The sequence below is a fragment of the Phodopus roborovskii genome, unplaced genomic scaffold (genome assembly GCF_943737965.1).
Source record: "Phodopus roborovskii unplaced genomic scaffold, PHOROB, whole genome shotgun sequence".
NCBI classification, from domain to species: Eukaryota; Metazoa; Chordata; class Mammalia; order Rodentia; family Cricetidae; genus Phodopus; species Phodopus roborovskii.
The window spans coordinates 11,809,744-11,830,634 of record NW_026126515.1 but is presented as its reverse complement, the minus strand read 5'-3'; the positions used below and the strand labels follow the sequence as shown (position 1 = coordinate 11,830,634).

At 44.9% G+C, this 20,891-nt stretch overlaps 1 protein-coding gene and 1 pseudogene across 1 annotated transcript in view; both read left to right on the top strand.

The window, feature by feature from the left end:
• Sel1l (SEL1L adaptor subunit of ERAD E3 ubiquitin ligase) overlaps window positions 1-6,677 on the top strand; it is a 45,379-nt gene extending 38,702 nt beyond the window's left edge. Inside the window, exons 20-21 of the mRNA XM_051196151.1 lie at window positions 560-688; window positions 2,528-6,677. Coding sequence (XP_051052108.1) covers window positions 560-688; window positions 2,528-2,737 — 339 coding nt within the window. The 3' untranslated portion in view covers window positions 2,738-6,677. The remainder of the gene's footprint in view (window positions 1-559; window positions 689-2,527) is intronic.
• A 10,654-nt stretch (window positions 6,678-17,331) lies between these two features.
• LOC127230889 (60S ribosomal protein L7-like) lies at window positions 17,332-18,074 on the top strand (annotated as a pseudogene).
• The last annotated feature ends 2,817 nt before the right edge of the window (window positions 18,075-20,891 follow it).

Sequence of the window (20,891 nt, the reverse complement as noted above, 5' to 3'; positions counted from 1 at the left end):
GGAAGGAATAGGCGTCAGGCTGGAGCTTTCCTTTGCAGAAACAGGTTACATGTACCCAGAGTTGATGCTAGGCATTTCTGTCTTAGAAAAAGACATCGTAGAAGTTGAGATTCCCCCAAATAGATTCCCATACTTCTCTAGGAAAGGACCAGCTGGAGTGTCTTGAAGGTTCTGCCCCCATGTGAACTAAAACAGATCTGCTTACACTGACTAAAGTGTTAGTGGAAAACTAGCTTGAAACTCAGAGACTTTCCTTGGAAATCTCCAGGTCAGCAATACTACGTGTTAATGTGCCTGAATCCAGTGTGTCGACACATAAAAGCCATTGTTACATTGGAGGAAATGAGTTGTTTCTTTCCAATTCCTAGTTTTAAATTTTCAAAATTATTTAATTAAGTAATCACAGAAATTTTACCCAGATAAAGCTTGGGGTTTTCCTTTAGTAGTGGACATTAATTTTAAGTGGAATCTTGAAAGGTAGGACAACTTTTCTGAAACAAAATAAATACTTTTTGTATATTTTGACAAGGTAAGTTTTCCTTTGTTTTTTGCGTTGTAGGATATTCACCTTGCAAAACGCTTTTATGACATGGCAGCTGAGGCCAGCCCAGATGCACAAGTTCCTGTCTTCCTTGCACTCTGCAAATTGGGGGTCGTCTATTTCTTACAGTACATACGGGAAGCAAATGTAAGTGCTCTGCGTCTCTTAGTTAAAAAAATACAAATTATGTCACTTTCCCAGGCATAGAAATTAAAAGTTGAGGGACACAGGGTGTCCCCTTCTTCCCAGGTAAAGTACAGATGAGTTCATCGGGTGAGGTGAAGGGCAGAATTTTCAAGTAACACTTCTCGGACTCTTAGCACTAAAGCATTTGTCATTGGTGCAGGTGTTTTCTTGTTCACGGAAAGCTGAGACCTAACTCCACACTTTGAAACAGTAATAAAAGTCAAGTCAGGTGCATGCCTGGCAGATACTCAAACCAATACCGTGAGAAGAAAAAAATGCAGGGAAGTCTGAGAGCTGAGTCACTGGGCTTGTGATTCTTCCAATAGTGAAACAGACATTAAAAATGCCACAGAGCTTTGGTCTCTGAAAGAGCCTGAGTGCGTAAGTGGGTGATAGAACCTAACTAGGTGGTGGGTTACCTGTTCCCTTCAAAGCTACCAACTGTATAGTAGCTGTATAGTAACATACATGTAAGGGCCCTGTACTCAATTTGCCCTGGAAACGCTGCGATGTTGATAGCCTGGATTAAGAGCTGTTCACCTTTAGTTCATGCCAGACTTCGAAAGGGTGATGTTTAACTCTTAAATGGCTCTTGAGAGCAGATGGTTCCTCTTCATTAGACCTGTCCAGGGGGTCAGCTTTTCCCTATGCATTGCAGACTTAAAAGTAAGCCATGCTCCTCCCACACTAACAGAGGCGTCTTTCCCTATGCCACCTTAACACACACTGCCAAGGTCCTTCCCAGAACCCACGGCACCTTAGACTCTGTTCATCCGGTTTCTTATATATTTGTAATGTCACTCATTGGAGTTCCTTGGTAGCATAAGCCAGTGTGCTGTACTTTCTGCCAAATACTCTAACCAGCTGAGAGTGAGGACTGGGTTTAGACTCAGGGACAGAGCAGTTGCCTGGCTTATGCACAGCCAACATGAGGCAGCTCTGACTCTCCCAAGGCTAACCCAGACCAGGCTAGGATTTAGTATGGTGGCGTGCCATGAAGGGGATACTTGTGCTGATTTTTTTTATGCAGATCTACAAAGAGAACAAAAAAGAGCAAAGAATACCAGCCTATTTAAAAAAAAAAAAAAGAGAGAGAGAGAGAGTAGTAAGTATTGATGATAAGAAAGCCAGAGTGGGTTAAAAGGCTCAAAATCCCCCCGGGGAACACAATAGTTTCCCATATTTTTTTTTTTTTCCTAGAAAATTTAGTGCCTATGCCTACAAGTGTATATTGCAGGAGTTTTGTGGGAACAATTTTACAAAATCTCATAGAGTAAGAATATAACTTGTAAGTCTAAATTTACATGTGGAATAGTATACATTTCAGTTAAAACATAGTCAAAAGCTGGGCAGTCGTGGTATATACCTTTAATTCCAGCACTCAGGAAGCAGAGGCAATTAGATCTTTGTGAGTTTGAGGCTGGCCTGGTCTCAGAGTGAATTCCAAGACAACCAGAGGTACAACACAGACAAACCCTGTCTCAAAAAAACAAACGGCATTTTTTTCTTTTGTTATCCCAGTTGATCCTTTCAAATATCTACTATGAGAATAGCTGGGAATTGCCGCACCAGATTTCTAATGGCAAGAGTTGGGTTAGACATCTGTTGTCGTCAGCTGTTAGGACACGGCACCTCAGCTCTTGAAACACGACATTGTGAGCTTCGGCTGAAGAGTTTAAAACCCTTGTTAGAGCCAGTGCATACAGGGGCCTAGAGTCTTCAGAGCTGCCTATCACATAACTGCTTGCAGAGTTCTGTGGCTGACTTTGAAATGATAATGTTTTCTGTGTTCTCATTAAGATTCGAGACATATTCACCCAATTGGATATGGACCAGCTTTTGGGACCCGAGTGGGACCTTTACCTCATGACCATCATCGCACTGCTGTTGGGTACAGTCATAGCTTACAGGCAGAGACAGCACCAGGATATGCCAGTACCTAGGCCCCCAGGGCCACGGCCAGCTCCTCCCCAGCAGGAAGGACCGCCAGAGCAGCAGCCACCACAGTAGCAGGCTCACACCCGCCTGGGTCGTGACCACTAGGGAGCTGGTTGCTGAAAACACAGGGCTCTGGATGGTGGCCACCGCCCGGAAAGAGGCTCGAGGAAATGTGGGATCCAGAAGCTGCTTAGAGCCTGCTGCCTTCCTTTTCAGGGATGAGTAGCTCTCGCTGGACCTACAGTGAATGCTTGCTTCAGTGCCATACGGAATGACAGCTCTCAGTGGCTTCCCTCTTTTTCCTCCTTTTTCTCTTTTTTCTGGAAACACACAAAACACTCGAGTCATGTCTACTGTACCCACCTGCCTTTCCTGAGAGAGATCCTCTTGCCATCCTTCAGGGTGTATAAGTTCCTTTACAGTCCTGACAACCTGGGAAAACTCAGTTAGTTGCAAGTTTAACCATAAAAACATGCTGAAGTCCGAGACTAGAACTTGCCTTTAAGTGAAAAACAGAACAAGGCAAACAGGACACCTTCAGGGTGTTTGGGAAATGCAGTAACTGGGAAAGTTCACCAGTCTACATGCAAGTACACATATTTGGCACTTTCTTTATTAAAAGGGATTACCGAGTGGTTTCCTGTACTGGCGACTGTGACGCTTCATAGCAGACTTCTCTTCCTTGAAGACTAAAAGGCTTTGCTAAAGAATTCCTTGTGAACTTCACTTCTTGTAATGGAATACTCAATGAACTGACTCCTTGCACTCACATAGGAATTTGCCCCCAACTCCTCAGTGTGATTTGCTTGTTGGTTTGAGTGTACAGAATAGTCCAGAAGCCAGAGGATGGACTAAATGAGAAATCAGAAAACAGCCTTAACCGACTTCTTGGGGATAGATGAGACATACCCTCCCACAAGTTGATGCATTGCTTCCCAGGTTTCATTTTACTTTTCATTTCTTACTGTACGGAGAACAGAGAACCCTCTGAAAACCTTCAAATATGAAATACTATTGTCAGGATATGGCAGACAGTGACCTTCCTTGTAATACTAAAAACTTGGGTCATTAAGGATGGGCTAAGGCCAATGTATGGCGAAAACCAAGGTGTGGGTGTCCCATTCTATATGCTGTGATAGCTTTTTATTTGTGACAGTTTTATGTGATTGTAGAATGTCAGCCACTCACTTGGCTGATATATTACCACCCTCTTGCAAACATTAGGAAATTAAGGCTGTTGTTACACTTAAGCATTGCCTACTTAAATAGATGCAAAACTAACAAACATTGAGAGCTTCTATTTAAGTAAACACTTAAATAGATGCAAAACCAAAAAACATAATCACCCATGGGAAAGAATTAAAGCCTAAGCTGAATTTGTGGTTTGTGTAATCATCCAGGGGCAGAACTGACACCAGCCTGTTCGAAGTCACCTGAATACTTGCCCTGTACGCCATGAAACTTGAGTTTATCGCTTGTGGTGTTTGCCTGTAATGCTTTGGGTTTGAATGTTGGGGTTATAATCAGAAGTAGACTTAGTTCATCTATAATGAACATGAAGGCTTTAAATATGAAATTGTATACTTTGTGTGTGCTTACAGTATTATGGGATACCCGTTAAGCAAACTTTCCTCCCATATATTTGCCTCCAAATTTGAAGAGGTGGCTACAGAGAGGCCATGTCCATAAAAGAGGGTCTTTAAGAGGCAGCAAGTGTTCCTCTCAAAAATGTAATGTTGCTTTGGGCAGCACCTGTAAATAGTAAGGCTTATTTGGTGTCCTGTACTTAAAGATTAGATTGTGAGTGGTCTGGTAAATCAGAGCCAGTGCTGCTGCCTCTCTTCCGGCCCACCCCCAGCCCAGCACAATCCATGGTAGCGGTGCTCCATCTTCATTTAGAAGATACTATTGTTTAGAGGAACCGGGTACAGTGGTATACCAGTAGTCCCACCTCCTTGTAGGGCTGAGGAAGAAAAATCACTTTAGGCCAGGAGTTCAAGACCAGCCTAGGCAACAAATCAAGACCCAGTCTCTAAAAATTAACCAGTAGTTGGGAACTCTCTAAGGTGTTATGACTTCTGTGCTTTTCCTGTGTCACCCACCTAGTACATCCTTGGACAGAAGCTTTTTGTGTCCATCTTCACTCCCCTCAGAGAGTACCTAGAAAAAATACTTTTTAAACTAGAATGCACTACCAAGGCTGGATGGGACAGCATGGTCTTGTCCTTCATGTCTCAGACTTGCCCCTTGCTGTCTGTTGTATTGTTAATGGAGATGTCCTTCCCTTGCCTTGTTTCCCCCTTCTGTTTCCAGCCTGGGTCATTTGCACCCAGAAATCTGGATAGCATGTTTAAAATAATTTCACTTCTTACAGCTTCTTTCAGAGATGGTCTCAAAATGCTTTGCTCCTGGTCTCTTCCTGCTTTGGGACGTGGTACCTAAGCAAATAGGAATCGGGTTTGGTTTCTCTTCAAAAATAATGCACAGTACTTACTAATGGCATCCATTTGAATAAAGTGGCAATAAAGCTAGATAATGTCAGTGACATTAAGCCAACTCCAGACTTCAGGAGTTTTAGCATTAGGGTTTAGATTTACAGATAGAGCGTGGCTTTGTTGCTCTCCTCCCAGTAGCCCATCCTTCCTGCTGCCTCTTGTGTTCTGTCCTGTCCTCTGTTTAGCCCCTGTCCCCTGTGCCCCTGCCCCATTGGGTAGCCAGCTCTTTCAGTCTTAAGACCACAAGTTTTACTTTGGTGGTGTTTTGCAAAGGTGAAGGTTTCCTTTTTGTGTTTGAAGTTTTCATTTCTGATTTCTGAGTTTTCTTGGTTACTGGCTGAAAGCACAGAAACAGGTAAATCAAAGGCTATTTTCTTTTCAAAAAGTCATTAACACCTAAACCAAGTTAATGTAAAAATACAAGTTCTAAATCTTGATATTCTTGATGGTTTGTTATTCTTCTAAATATAAGATTCATTTCTGACCATTTTACCACTCACCTGTCTTATCTCTACCATGGAGAGATGCTAGAGACCTCCTTTGGGAATCTGGTAATGAGCTGATAAGTGGCTGGGTGGTCTATGCATAGCGTTTTAGTTTTGTTTGGCTGGTTGGTTTCTCTTTTCTCTCCCTTCTCTGCTACTCGTGTTTGCCCCTTAGTGTTTGGGAGCAGGCATGTGGGCCTCTAAATGCGGACCTCAGTTCATGAGTGTGGAATTTGCACCAGTGTCTGATTCCATGTTGGAAACCTTCCTTTCCAGGGGTTTGCACTAACACTTCACATGTACATTTCAGAACAAGATGCTTCTGGTGGCCCACTCCCCGCCAAGAAGAGCAAGCTTGTATTTACTCTAGGAACCGCTGGTATTTAGAAGTGAATCTAAAGTATATTAGACAATATTATGGCTAGAGGTGTACAAGAAATAACCAGAGCAAAAGAAAACTATTTTATGCAAAAAAACATTTTTTTCATCAGTTATTGCTCAGATATGAGAGAAGAATATTCCTGAACGCCGCACTGTCTGGCTTTTAGATGGACCATGTTCTTTGAGAAGAAGCCAAGTGTCTCTGCTCACTAGGGATTTCAAGAGAATTGGAAATAACCCCATATGCCAGTGATCTGTATCTTAAAGAGACTGTTTACACATTCAGAAAACTGACTGTGTGCATAGGAAGGGTCCTTTGTTTCTGTGCAGGGAGCCATTCAAATGCGCTGTCTTTCCTATTTATTGACGAACAATCTGACACTATTTCTCTTTTATTTACAAAACAATGTTGACATGATCAAAGTGTGGCCACTCTATGTGTTGAGGGGAGTTCTTAAAGAGCATCAGCTGGCATTGTGAAGGAACACATAGTAGACTTTTGTAAATTTATTTTGTATTTAATGGAATGCAGTATAAAGGCTGGTGAAGTGTATTATAATTGTGTAAACAAACCCTGTTAATAGAGAGATGTACAGATTCGTTTTGTACTGTATCTTGAAACTTGTGAAATAAAGATCCCACCTCTGGTTATCCGTCTGTGGTAGTGTGTCATGCACAAAGGCCTTCCCATGCAGACTTCTGCTTTTAGCCCAGAAGAGTCAACATTTTAGTGACCGTTCCTTGAAATTCAGAAACAGCATTCTAGAATGCATTCATCCAGGGAATTTTGAATCTGTCTTTCACTTTTAACATCTGTCCATCCATCAGATTTCCCCGAATTGAACATTGTGCTGGGGAGGACATGAATTTGTCAGGAAATGGTAACTTTGTGGAGTCTCTCGGTTTTGGCCTTATTCTGCCTGAGGTGGATGTAGTAAGCAGGACTCACCTCTATCTAGACTGATTACGGTATAACTTGCCAATATATGTCTGTGCGTGCCTATGCCGGTATTTTAACTGTGGAGACACAAATACAGCACAGTAAAGCCCACTTAGTCTTTGTCCACACAGCCCTAGCTAGGGGTTGGGGGTGTGGCAGTGGGAGGGGCTTACTGTTAGGAATACAGCTAGAGGTGGGACCCTGTAGGGGACAAACACGCCATCAGGCAGAACTTACATGAGAAGAAAGTTTTATTGGGTAGGGAGTTGGAGAAGAGAGAAGAAAGGCGGGGAGACAGATCTGTCTGCCTCCTCAGAGAGATGGCTGAAAGAGAGGGGAGGTGGGCAGAGTTTGCCTCTTAAAGATTCTTTGCACCATTGTGCAGACTACATAGTGGTGTAGCAGTCATAGGAACCCTGGGCTGGCCTGGGTACTGCCTGAGTGCATTCTGCCAGGAGATGGGGTAGGCCAGCATAATGCCTGAATCCTTACACCAAGAAAGTATCAGAGGCCCTGGGTCCCATCCTCTGGGGGAAAAAGCAAGCAAACTGGAAGAGAGCTATAGGTTTGTCCCTCCACACCCTGGCAGGCAGCTCAAAGGTGACGAGAGCCAAATGGTCCAGCTTCATAGCAGATCCTTGGGCAAGAAGTCAGGATAATGCAGACATCACAAGTCAGATTTCAATTGCTACTACCCGGAGCACAGCCACCTGAGGTGGCCTTGGCTAACGTGAAAGTGGAGATAGAGACATCAGAGTGACAAACTACAGACTGCCAGCTCAGCCTGCAATTAGAAGAGGTGGCTGTGTACCACGAACAACACTGCCATCAGGAGTTACAGCAAAGCCCTCAGTCTCCCCTGGCTATCACAGCCCTTCCCCTTTATCTCCTGGAGGATACTAACTTGCATTGGCTGCACTTCCTTGGAAATTTGCTGATGCTAAACTGTGGAGTTGAGGGTTTGCCATCTGCATTTCTCAGACTCTTCTGCCGTCCCCTTACCCTCTGTGTCTTCTTAGCAGTGCATGCACTACATACGTTTTTAAAAAGTAGAAACTATTAAAAAAAAAAAAATGGAAGGAAACTTGCTTTCTATTTCCCAGGCGTGTATGTATTAAAAAAAACAACTTTAGAACCTGGTGTTTCAGGACGGCGTGTTCCTCTAACCACATCATGTACAACTAACTTAGGAAGTCAGCTGATTGAACATGAGTAAAAGTGGGCCTTAAAAAGTCTACCAAACTAACATTTTGTTAATGTTCCATTTTGGACAAAACCCACACACCTTTAATCCCAGCACTTGGGAAGCAGAGGCAGGCAGACCTCTGTGAGTTCTAGACCAGCCTGGTCTACATAGCAAGTTCCAGGACAGCCAGAGCAGTTATAAAGGGAGACCCTGTCTCAAAAAAGAAAAAGACAGAAAAAGAAAGGAAGGAAGGAAGATAAAGAGAAGAAAGAAGGGAAGGAGGGGAGGAAGGGAGAGGGAGAAGGGAAAGAGGGAGGGAGGGAGATTTAAAATAGCCTGGTGTTGATGCCAATGTGTGTATTAAGTTTTATTTTAAACAACTCAAAGGTGATGACAGCCAAATGGCCCAGCTCAATATCAGATCCTAGGGCAAACAAAAAGAAAATCGTGCATCACTTTCTTAAATGAATTGAGGAGCACATGGTCAGCCAGTTACCCACCCTTTGAATACCTGTGTTGCTCATGGAAGTAGTCATCAGGGCTCAGCCCAGGTTCCCTTTGCCTTCTCTCTGCCTCCCAATAGAACTAGCCTCTCAGCATCGAGAAGGGTTTCTTCTCAGTCTTAGAAGTACTGGGAGAGCCACGTAGCCCAAGGAAAGACTCTGAACTTAGAAAATGAAGATGTTTTACATGATTCAAGATTTCAGTGTGCTTAGAAACCATTCTTGGAAGCAGATTTATTTTTGAGCTGTGCAAATGCAGCTGTGGGTTTCAGAATTTACCCATCTGGGTTTCCCCACTCCCCTCTTGTGGCCTTGCCCATCCTATGCTTTTCCTGACCCAAAAAAAAAAAAAAAAAAAAAAGTGGATGTTAAGAACATGTTTGCATTGAACATTTTGTTCTAAATTAAATGTATCCAGGCTAATCCTGGCTCTTTGTATGTGCCCAGCCTCTAGCCAGCATTGCTGTCCTTCATCTCTGAGAACAGTAGTTGCTCTGGCATCCTGCACACACACATGCTGTTTTCTTTCGCTTACTGTTTGAACAGTGTTGTTTGGTAACATCTTACACAATACATGCAAATTTGCGTCCTACAGAGGGTTGAAAATAGCACTACTATTTCCCTAGAACCTTGTCCTGACATGAACTGAAATAAGCAGGACTGTCCACAGCACAGCTGGAAACAGCTGCCTCTGATCGTTCAAAGAGGCCCTCCCTTTGTTTAATTGGTATCTATTTCATCATTCATTTGAGACCTAAAAGTGATGAAGCCATCATAAAAAGACTGACATTTTGTATACTTGGTGTCACCAGATACAACACGGTTAAGTTATAGTCGGGACACATGTCTGCCATAAAATACTGAGATAAAGGAAATGCCGAAGACCCCGGCATTAACTGCAGAAAAATGGTTGCCTCCCTCTAGTCTGGTAGCATTATTAAACAGCCTTTTCGTTGTCACCATTCTGGACCTGGAGACAAATGGATAAGGGAAGAGTCAGACACAACCCCCATTCCCATCTACTTCTTGAATTCCCAGCCCTCTTGAATGGGTTAATGCAAGAGGTTAGGGATCATTCTTATTCACACCAAATGGCCCTCCAATGCAAAGACAGGGAAAGAGGCTACGGAAAGGAGGAAGCGTTTGTGGGTGCGTGACTAGAGGGTCTTGGGCAAGCCTCTCCACGTGCATCTCACAGGCATCATGTGACTGATTGATGGGGGATACCCAGCTGTGGAGATCTACGATGCCAGAGGTGACTTCATGGTGGAAACGACACACCATTGTCCTCAAACGATTAGCCCCAATAATACACACAGTTCCCCCTTACACCAAAACTAGTCAGTTTTGTAAGCTTTCGTTTGTGTCCCTCATTCAACAGCCTTTATTGTGTTCAAGGCACTGAAATAGATTTGAAGTGGAGTGTATGAAAGAATAAATTGAAAGCAGCCTTTGTCCTTTAAGAGACGTCTTCACCACTGACAGAACACGAAGTACCAGTGCTTCGCCTGCATCACTGAACTGAATCGTAAATACTCCATGGTGTCAGTCCCGGCCCCAGTGTTCCCCTAACAGCTGAAGAAGCCGGCATACAAAAGTCTGAGCAGCTTGAGATCACTCAGCCAGTGCTATTCACAACACTCAAATGCAGATGAAAGACATTCCAGGCTCTGAAACCCATGTTCTTAAACCAATGTGCTATACAATATGATAAGATCTACAACGGAGATGTGGACAGTCATGCAGGGAACGGGAGAGAGTAATGATAACAAGTGTAGCACTTGTCCCCTTCCTGTCAGCCTGTCCATACTGTCATGCTGTTCTATTTTTAGCCTGTCCCACCAAAGTAGTGTTTACAGGTATCTGGTCTCACACAAACATCTAGGGCGTGTGAGGGTTGATCATCTCTACTCCACCACGTCTGGGGCTGGGTGAAATTGCTTAAATGGCTAAAGGATCCTTATGACCAGGATCTAAAACAATTCCCCTTTGACTGACATCTATCTGGGACTGGAATAAGTAAGGTACCACCAACACTCATGTGCCTGGCTCCTGGGTTAGCCTGACCAAAGCATATGGGGGCTGGGCAGCATCTCTCTACATGGGGAGAAAGAAGAGTCTCAAAGTAAATATCCTAGGGGCAGGAGGCACATACTTGCACTTCATAAATTAGCATGGACATAAGCAATGTTTGGCTTCTAGATAACTTCTCTACAAGTAACTTGTGCTCTTCAAGGTGGGTCTGCAAGGGTAATACCATGCACCAAACAGCAGCCCATCCTGAGGACCTCGTCAGTGGTGGCCTCAAGCAACTTCTCACACGCAAGCTGTTTCCCAGGTACCAACCTTCAGTTGCTGATGTAACTGTCACCTGCCCAGTTTGTCTATAGATCTGGATCACTCCATCCATCCTGAACTATCTGAGCTACTGAAAAAGATTAGTGGGAGCGATGAATGTGTGTGTGTGTGTGTGTGTGTGTGTGTGTGTGTGTGTGCACATGTGTGCCCGTCTCTGCCTCTGTTCCACTAGCTTCTCTTTTCCGAAGGCTCCATGGTACCTCTCTGCCCTCTGGCCGGGCTCACTCTCCTCCTCCAGTCTTTGCTCAGACTCCTGTGGGTCCACATGAAGCCAGGCCCATCTGTTATGCACCCCTGTGTGTTTCTTTGATAGCCCTTCTTATCATTGATTACAGCATTTGCCTGTCTTGCCTTCCCAGCTTGTAAATCCCAAGACAGGCCCTGCTCTGCCTTATTTACCAGCAGGAGTCCAGAGCTTGGCACGAAGCCCAACATGCAAATTGACTTGTTTCATGTTTGAATTAACAGTGGACTTCGCAGTAGGAAGAACACCCAACAGGCTGGTCAACACCCTGAGTCTGCTCTCCCGAAACAGTGCGGAGATGCCAAGGGACTTTTTGTGGTACCCAGCAGCCTAGCTGTTTGAGACTTCCCTGACTCTCCTATTTCCCAAGAAAGACAGAGATAATCCCTTCTGGGAAACCAGCTAAGAAAAGGGACAAGTACGCTGAGGATCAATCTGTCATCTCAGGCAATGATGTGCAGTTGTCAACACGGATCACATACAGGTCCATCATCTTCATCCATTCACTGAGAATTTATTGAACGCCTGCTGGGTGTCGGACATGTACTGGGTGCTGGGAATGCTACTGGATCATGAGAGTCACCCCTGGAGGAAACAGGATAAGCAAGTTAACACATAAATAATGTAGTTTTTGGTCGTGATTAAGTGCTGGGAAATAAACTAGGGTGGTATGTAGAGGGGGATGGGGAGCCAGGTAGCAAGGGTCAGGAACTCTTCTGCGGGCAGTGTGTGGGCAATGACAGTGCACAGCACAGGTGCTGCTGGCTCTGGGGACAACATGCAGGTGCTGGAGGAAGTTTCAGGGAGGGGAGGCGCTGAGCCATGAGCTTAGCAGCTAGCATTTGTGGGCCTGTTGTGTTTATTTTCTTTCTAGTGACTGATACTAAAATTCTTGGAGGAACTCAAGGGATGTTGAGAAGACAAAAGTCCCCAGTGATACCAACATAAAGATCCCACTTCTGTTTCCTTCTCTTTCCCGTTCTTGGTCTCCCACATGGAGTCATTTGCTCAGGAAGTCTTTGGGGAAACTAATGACCTGCCAGCCTAAAATGGGTGACTGGCTTGGTTATTTCTGCCAGCCATTTAAGGCTGGAGAAAGAACTTCCCAGATGGCCAGAAATACATGACTGCTTGGTTTTTCTCTGCAGGTTGGTTGTATTTGTTTGCTTGCTTTGCTTTGCTTTTTAGGTATTTGGCTGGAAGAGGTTTTTGTAACGCTGGAACCTTGGTGCATAGAGAAAGTTTCATAGGAAGAGGTTGGCACTGTTGGGTGTGCACTGATTCACACAGGACATGGGCCCATGCACACACATACTTCTTCACTCAGTAAATCTGCATATCAGAAAGATGAAAAACTTACCTGGTATATAGTGGAACCCCTTGTTTTCTCAAAATCTCACTAAGGAGGGAAATGCCATTAAGAAGTTTCCAGTGTCTGCTGCTCAACGGAAATATCTTGCTTCTTTTTAATGATTCTGTGGTTACAGAAATCACAGAGCCATCTCATCCTGTGTGAACTGTTAATGCAGAAAGGATGGCAATGCAGAGAACTGAGTCCACAATCCAGACAGACTACTCTTGCCCCATCCGGAATTGCTTCTTTCTAAGCTAAACAGTAAGCTGTGCTGAGCTACCATGTGTATGTGTTCCAGGCAAGTCCAACTTGCACCCAAGGATAGCAATGAATGCAGCCCAACACAAAACCATAAAGTCACTTAAAACTCTATGAGATTATATTTTGTTACTCGATTGTACAGTTCTCAAATGTGGACTTTGTAGATGATAACACCACATCACAATCTACGTCAAAAGATCGAATGTGCCAGTTCAGAGCCTAACCTCTTGTGCATTCCTGTTGTCAACCACGTATCTCCCATTATTTTAAATCTGGACATATCAGTTCCTCTCTAGATAAAGAAAACAAAGCCATTAGGCTATCTGGGCAGAAGAGGGAAGCTACTCAGGGTGAGGATGGAGTCAAGGAGCATATGTGAGGACAATGGGGAAGGGAATGAATGAGAACAAAATATAATGACACGTGTGTACAAAAATAATGCAAAGAAACTGATTACTTTGTAAACCAACGTAATTCTGAAAAACATGAATGTAGTTTCCAAAATATCCCCTAGAGGGCACCAAAGCGCCACATCTGAAAAAAGTGGGGCTTTTTAATTTAGTTTGGTTTTTGTTTTTTATTTTTAAATTCACTTTTCATAATTTTCCTCAGACGCCTTTTCTGAGAAAAGATGAAGTCCTAGGTCAAGTGTTACTCACAAGAATATAACAACTTCCAGAAGCTCCACCAGGGCCTCTACTCGGCATCGCCAGTACTGCTGCCTCTTTGTATGTATTGTCGTGGTTCTGACCTCCTTTCTTTTGTGGTAGAACAGATGTCACCCGATGTCAACCCAAGGAGCCATCTCCACCCAATTCCTGGGTGTGGTGCTGTAAGAAGCAAAGACCACGTGGGCTTTTCACCCTCTCCCTTGGGTCTCCACGAGCCGCATCCACGGATGCCTTCATTTGGCATCTGCCAAGTTGTTCCTCTCACAGCCAGGAGAAGCAGGGAGAGGAGAGAATGCCAAGTGATTGGTGTGGGAAAGGTGTCTCCAGTTGTAGATATTCCAGAGAGGGGCCAGGTGGAGAAGGGGGATGGCTAGAGAAGGTGACTCCGTTTCCCCAGCGACACGCTCCAAAGTGCCCTGGCTCCATTTTTGCATCTGATGTGAGGCTGCCCACTCTCTAGTAACCCCTCTGCTGATATAATCACTTCTGCTCCCCTTTCCCCTCGGGTTACTGATCCCTGTTGGTTTCTGTGAGCTTCCGGGCAGGAAATGCAGCACATCACAACCTTGCGTGGTCTCTTTGGTCACGGTGAGTTGTGTTAACCTTGCTTCTTAGTTCTATCATCGAATGTCTCAATGCTTCGCGTTTCCGGGGACTTCTGGCATTTTAAATGCATGCTTCTAAACGAGAAAGAAGGCCTTAAAAAATAAGGGAACTGGCCAGATGATCGTGGTACAAGCCTTTAATCCCAGCCCTCGGGAGGCAGAGACAGGTGGATCTCTGTGATGGAGGCCAACCTGGTCTACAGAGTAAGTTCCAGAACAGGCTCAAAAGCTCCAAGTCTTTAAAGAAAAAAAAAAAAAAAAAAAAGAGGACGGAAGGAGGAAAATAAGGAAATTGATCAGGGCTAGTCATGATGCTAGTCATTCCAAACTAGTAGTTCTTTAAATGCATGAAGCAATCGGGAAATCGGAGGGACTGGGTGGGGAGATGGCTCATTGGGTAAAATGCTCACTACCCAGCACAAAACCTGAGTTTGGACCCCAGAACTCATAAAAAGTTTATGGTGGCCCTAATCCCAGCTCTGCGGAGGCAGGAGGAGCACTGGCTCATCAGAAAATCTTGGTGAATCGGTGAAGAGACCGTCTTTCTGGGAGTAAGGCAAGGAGAAATAGAGGATCGTTGATGGAGACACCATGCACTCACAAGTGCGCAGGCGCACACAATTAGAACATAATGAGAAACTTCGTAGGAAGATTCCTTGAAGTCAGCTGGCAGCCAGGCACGACTTGTGGGGCAGGCAGACATCTTGGATCCGAAGAGACCACTCCCCTCCCCACCTCCCACAAACACACCTCCCAGTCCTATGCCAGACTTTTCCTGAGAAAAACTCTTGTTAAAGTGGCTTCCCCCCACCCCCACCCCCGCTCCCGTTATAGTGACCTGTCACCTTGTTTGTTTGCTTGCTTGTTTTGGCATCAGTGGTGGTCAAACCTAGGGTCTTACACCTAGGGTATACAGCCAAGCTCCAGAGTAGCCCTTGGCTGACATCCTCCTGCCTCACCAGACCAACCCCCCTCCTGAGGAATGACATGAATAGAAACTGCTCTGTCCTCTCGGAGGCAGGAAGCTTGTTTAGCTCCCGGAAGAATGGGCAAGGACTGGCAAAGGCTTGGGAGGAAGAATACGGGCTTGATAAACTGCAAAGGGAAGCAGCTGGGTGTGGCAAGGAAGGCCTTTGGTCTCTATGTAGGAGCTCAAGGTTTCTCCAGGAGACACAGCCATGTGTGACCTCCACATCTTTCCAGTGGATAAAATGCTCAAGGTTCCCTAGCCCTCCCTAAAGCAGAACCTACTATAGTTCTGTTATATTTTTGAAAAATGCATGTGGGGGGGGGGGTGAGGGAATGTGGGTGCTCACCCATGTGTGGGGGTGAGGGGACAACTTGCAGGGGTTGGGACTCTCCCCCCCGCCCCCGTGTGGGTTGTCATATCATATCATCAAGCTTGGCAGCAAATATCTTTGCTGGCAGAGCCATCCCACCAGCCATCAGCCCAATGACCTGGATTTTGTTTTTTGGGGTTTGTTTTGTTTTGTTTTTGTTTTGTTTTTTGTTTTGGTGGTGGGGGGTATTGGGTATTTTTGCCTGGATGCAGGTCTGTGCAGTGATATGATTTAATAAAGCTTGCCTAGGGAATCAGAAGGCAAAGTCAGTCGATCCAGAGATTAAGAGTCTCATGCTCTACCAACCGAGCTAGCTGGAAACTTCCATCCACATGTCTGTGAGCCATTTACATGCCTGGTACCCTTAGGGACCAGAACCACCAAAATTGTGAGACACCATGTGGGCACTGAGACTAAAACCTGGTTCCTTTGGAAAAGCAGTCAGTGCTCTTAACCACTGAGCTATCTTCCCAGTCCTACCTACAATTTTTTTTTTTTTTTTAAGATTTATTTATCAGGTATACAGTGTGCTGCCTGCATGTCTGCCTAAAGGCCAGAAGAGGGCACTATATCTCACTATAGATGGTTGTGAGCCACCATGTGGTGCTGGGAATTGAACTCAGGTCCTCTGGAAGAACAGTCAATGCTCTTAACCTCTGATCCATCTCCTCCAGCCCCACCCCCCACCCCCACAATAATTTTTAAGGGGCTTGTCTTCAGCATTCAGTACCCCTTCATTTCTCCTGAATGCAGGTCTAGAGAGAGGACCTATTCTACACCATCACTGATGCTGCCTGAGTCCATGAGTCACCGATGAAGAAGCCATGGACAGCTGTGGGATGGCATCGTTTGTGAGAACTTTTAAAAGCTGAGAAACTGACAAAGGAAAACTAATAATGATGATGGCAGAGACGTTTCTGAGTGAGTTAAGAAACAGGCATGGCTATCCCTGGAGATAGGTAGAGCAGACACCCATTCCTCGTCCTCCTTCACATACCTACTGCCGAGTCTCAGCTCAGCCTTCGTGGTCCCATGCTTCTGGGAAGGTGGCGCTCCAGATGGACAGCAACCTCAAGACTTGAAAATTCCTGGAAGATCTCCAGTGGCCACACCAGTGTCTCTTTGTCACCAGCCTCCCAGATTTTGTTGCCATACCCATGCACACATTTATGGGGGAAGTGTCACTTGGACCCAAGGGGGTCAGAGCCTGCGATTGTCTGCCACTTTTGATGCTGAGAACTTAGCTAAGGAGATAGTTTTCACTTTTCTTTTGGGGTTTTGGAAGGGCAGTCAAGACAGGGTTTCTCTGTGTTACAGCTCTGGCTGTCCTGGAACTCACTTTGTAGACCAGGCTAGCCTAGAACTCACAGACAACTGCCTGCCTCTGCCTTCCAAGTGCTGTGATTAAAGGTGTGTGCCACTACTGCCTGGCCCATTTTTCATTGGTAGAATCTGAGGAAACATTTTTTTGTGTGTTTTAGAGAGAGAACCGGTATGAGTGGATATGCCCTTGGAGCCCAAAGAGGGTGTCAGATACCTGGAAGCTGTAGTTACCCAGGTCCTCTGTAAGAGGGCCAAGTGATCATAACCATCTCTCAAGACCCCACCCCACAAAATGTTAACAATACAGATATACTGCATATCTGTTTCTGACTGTGTACATATCTGTACATTATATCAAATGGGAAGATCGTTTCTTCTCCCTTATCTCTATTTTTACCTGTTTTGCCAATGTGACCCTATCTTAGGTTTTCTAATTGATTAAAAAAAAAAAAAGGCCGCTTCACCACCACCACCACCACCACCACCACCACCACCACCACCACCACCACCACGACTGGAAGGAGCCATGGAGGCTGCCCAGGAGAAGAAAAAGAAAGTTCCTGCTGTGCCAGAGACCCTTAATAAAAAGCGAAGGAATTTCACGGAGCTGAAAGTTAAGCGCTTTCGGAAAAAAGTTTGCACTGAAGACACTCCGGAAGGCACGGAGGAAGCTCATCTATGAAAAGGCAAAACATTATCAAGGAATACAGGCAGATGTACCGAATGAAGATTCGCATGGCTAGGATGGCAAGGAAAGCCGGAAATTTCTACGTGCCCTCAGAACCCAAGCTGGCATTCATCATCTGAATCCGAGATGTGAGCCCAAAGGTCAGCAAGGTGTTGCAGCTGCCCCGTCTTGGTCAGATCTTCAATGGCACCTTTGTAAAGCTCAACAAGGCTTCGATTAACATGCTGAGGATTGTGGAACCATTCATTGCATGGGGGTACCCCAACCTGAAGTCAGTAAACAAGCTTATCTACAAGCGTGGCTATGGCAAAATCAATAAGAAGAGAATTGCCTTGACAGACAATTCCTTGATTGCTCGATCTCTTGGTAAATACGGCATTATCTGCATGGAGGATCTGATCCATTAGGTCTACACAGTTGGGAACCGCTTCAAGGAAGCCAACAACTTCCTGTGGCCTTTCAAACTGTCTTCTCCATGGGGCGGGATGAAGAAAAAGACCACTCACTTTGTGGAAGGTGGCGATGCTGGCAACAGGGAAGACCAGATAAACAGGCTTATTAGACAGATGAACTAAGGTGCCTGTGGTATTTTTGGCAAAAAAAAAAAAAAAAAAAAAAAAAAAAGGCCAAGAATAACTTGTGGAGGAAAGGGTTTATTTCAGTTGACAGTTCCACACCATAGTCCATCCTCCAAGGACAGGGGGCAGAAACTCAAGCAGGGCAGGAACCTGGAGGCAGGGCTAAAGCAGGAACCATGGAAGAATGCTTATTGTTTGCCTAGGCTGCATTACAAAGGGATTGTATTAGATTGATTTGCATGGTATGTGCTGGGTAGTCCTACACTGACCCTGCATGCTGGAGGGGCTGAGAACTGGGGCGGGGGGGGGGGGGGCACTCAGTCCCTGAGGCTGGATGCCTCAACAGTTCCAATCTAGTGTGGAGGAGGGCCGCTTCAGTACCTGTTGGAAGGCAAAAGAGGTTGGGCGGTGTTGTCACTGTTGGATGGCATCAATGCCAGCAATAAGACAGATGCATCCACAACCAAAGCAAAGGCAATAGCTTTCCTCAACCTCCTTATAGCCAGGCACAGTGCTTCCCACTCTGAGAGACTGAATTCCTCCCCACTTCAAAGCAGCCTTATATACCTGCCTGGAGGTGTGGCTCTTAGGTGATCTCACATCCAGTTGAATTGACAACCAAGACTGTAATATGCTCCTAGAAAATTGTATTCAATGAATGCATAACCCTAGCCCTAAGCCTAACCCTAAACCAAACCCTAACCTTAACCCTAACCCTAACCCTAAGCCTAACCCTAAACCTAACCCAAACCTTAACCCTAGCCCTAAGACTAACCCTAGCCCTAAACTTAACCCTAACCTTAACCTTAGCCCTAAGACTAACCCTAGCCCTAACCCTAACCCTAACCCTAAACCTAGTAAGAATCTACAAGACCTGAGGGTTAACTTAGGGGCATTTGAGTCTTTCTCTTAAGGCCCTGATAATCAAGATGAAGTGCAGAGGCACTAACATACCCACCTGTAAACACAGACCACTACTAACTTGGCAATAGCTAAGTACAGTGGCACACACTGATTAGAAAAACACGACACATCAACAAACCAAGCTGCAATAGTAATCTCACCAAGACTGTACAGATAATACGATGGAAATTCTAGTTTAGTGACTCCAAATATTCCCAGTGAGAGGATACTTTTGTAATTTCAAAGACCTTCCTAGATAATTATCATATTTTTATATGTTCAAATAGCTATGACAGTCTAGGACCTAGAGTCTAAGCAGAACTACAAATCCATTTGCCTGTTTGTCCCTTGTAGTAACACTGATGTACACTAGGGGCGTCATTGCACATGTTTTTTTTTTTTATTTATATAACTGTATAAATCAGGAGTTTATCTCAACTTGAGCTTGAGGTTAGAGGTTAGAGGACAATTTGTAGAAGGCAGTTCTCACCTTTCTTCACAGAGGACCAGATGATTTGAACTCATATTATCAGACTTGATGGCAAGTACCTCTCTACCTGCTAAGTGGATTGACTCACCAGCTCTGAAAATTGAATTAACTGCATGTCAGTTCTCTTCACATGAGAGGAACAAACCTTTGAATAACCATCTTGGAGCCATCAGTGGGCTCAAAAGAGAATCAAGGGCTCTGGAATCTGAAGAAAAGATTCCAGTTTTGTTTCTATGTTTCTTAGCTGAGGAGTGGGGCAATTAATGACCTTACATTGCTATAACAGACACAGAACTGGCCCATCTTGTGACTTCTAAGCAACTTCAACTTTCCTGAGCTGTTGTCCAAAAACTCTGTCCAGAACTCTTGTCCCTGTCACTGCCCAGCCTCCCAGTCCCCACAGTCCTGAGCTCTGTTGGCAAGAAATGGAAAATCTTCGGCTGTGGGACAAAGGGCAGGGACTCTGGTTGGTGAACAAGATTCCTGGTGATGGGTTTGTAATGAATATTAAGTGCTTGCTCGTTTGGTGACCAATGAGTAGATGGTAGGAGTCCTGAAACAGCTTGTTCCTTGTAAATATCTCTCACATCCAATGAAAGGTGGAGCTGAGGGTATCTTGACCATGCGATGGTCTGAAAGGGAGGATGCGCTAAGTGTGAAATCAAATGCTTGTTCTCAAAGTCAAAACATGAAGAAACAGATGCAGAATGTTGTTTGAGGACATCCTGCCTGCTGTAACAAAGAACCTCAAGCCTGGAAGCTCGTCAACAATACAAATTTGTTTCTCACACAAGGTTTTGGAGACTGAGGGAGGCCCTGCCCTTCCTCAGACCTTACTTCCTAATGCCAACCATGGTTATATCAGTGATGAGGTGTGATGGCTGATCTCAATTGTCAACTTGACTGGACCAGCAGTCAACTAAAACTCAACACAAGCCTGTAGGGATTTCCTTGGTCAGGTTTATTTCAAAGGGGAAGAAGACCCATGCTCAATGGGGGTGGCCCCTTCTCATGGCAGCCAGCCCAGATACACAGCCATGGAAGAAGGAAGTGTTTGCTTTTTGCCTGTGTGCCATCACTCTTGCTAGCGAGCAAGTCCTTCCTTCCTGTGGCTGCTGCAGTCATTTGCTGATCGTTGAAGCAGATTTTCTGGGCCTCATCACAGACTGAACACCAGCATCTCTCCAGGAGTCCCGGACTGGGATAGCTGAGACATCCAGACTCGTGACCTGAACAACCACCAGATTCTCAGTGTGAGACAGCTGTTGGTGGACTACCGGGACCACATGCTGTGAGCCAAATACATTCACTTTTAAAGTATATTTCACTCTATCAGGTCTTGGAATGGGGATATGTGTAAATATCAATACCTAGAAGAAATTTTGTTAGTTTACATTTGAATATATGCTGAGATGTTTTGT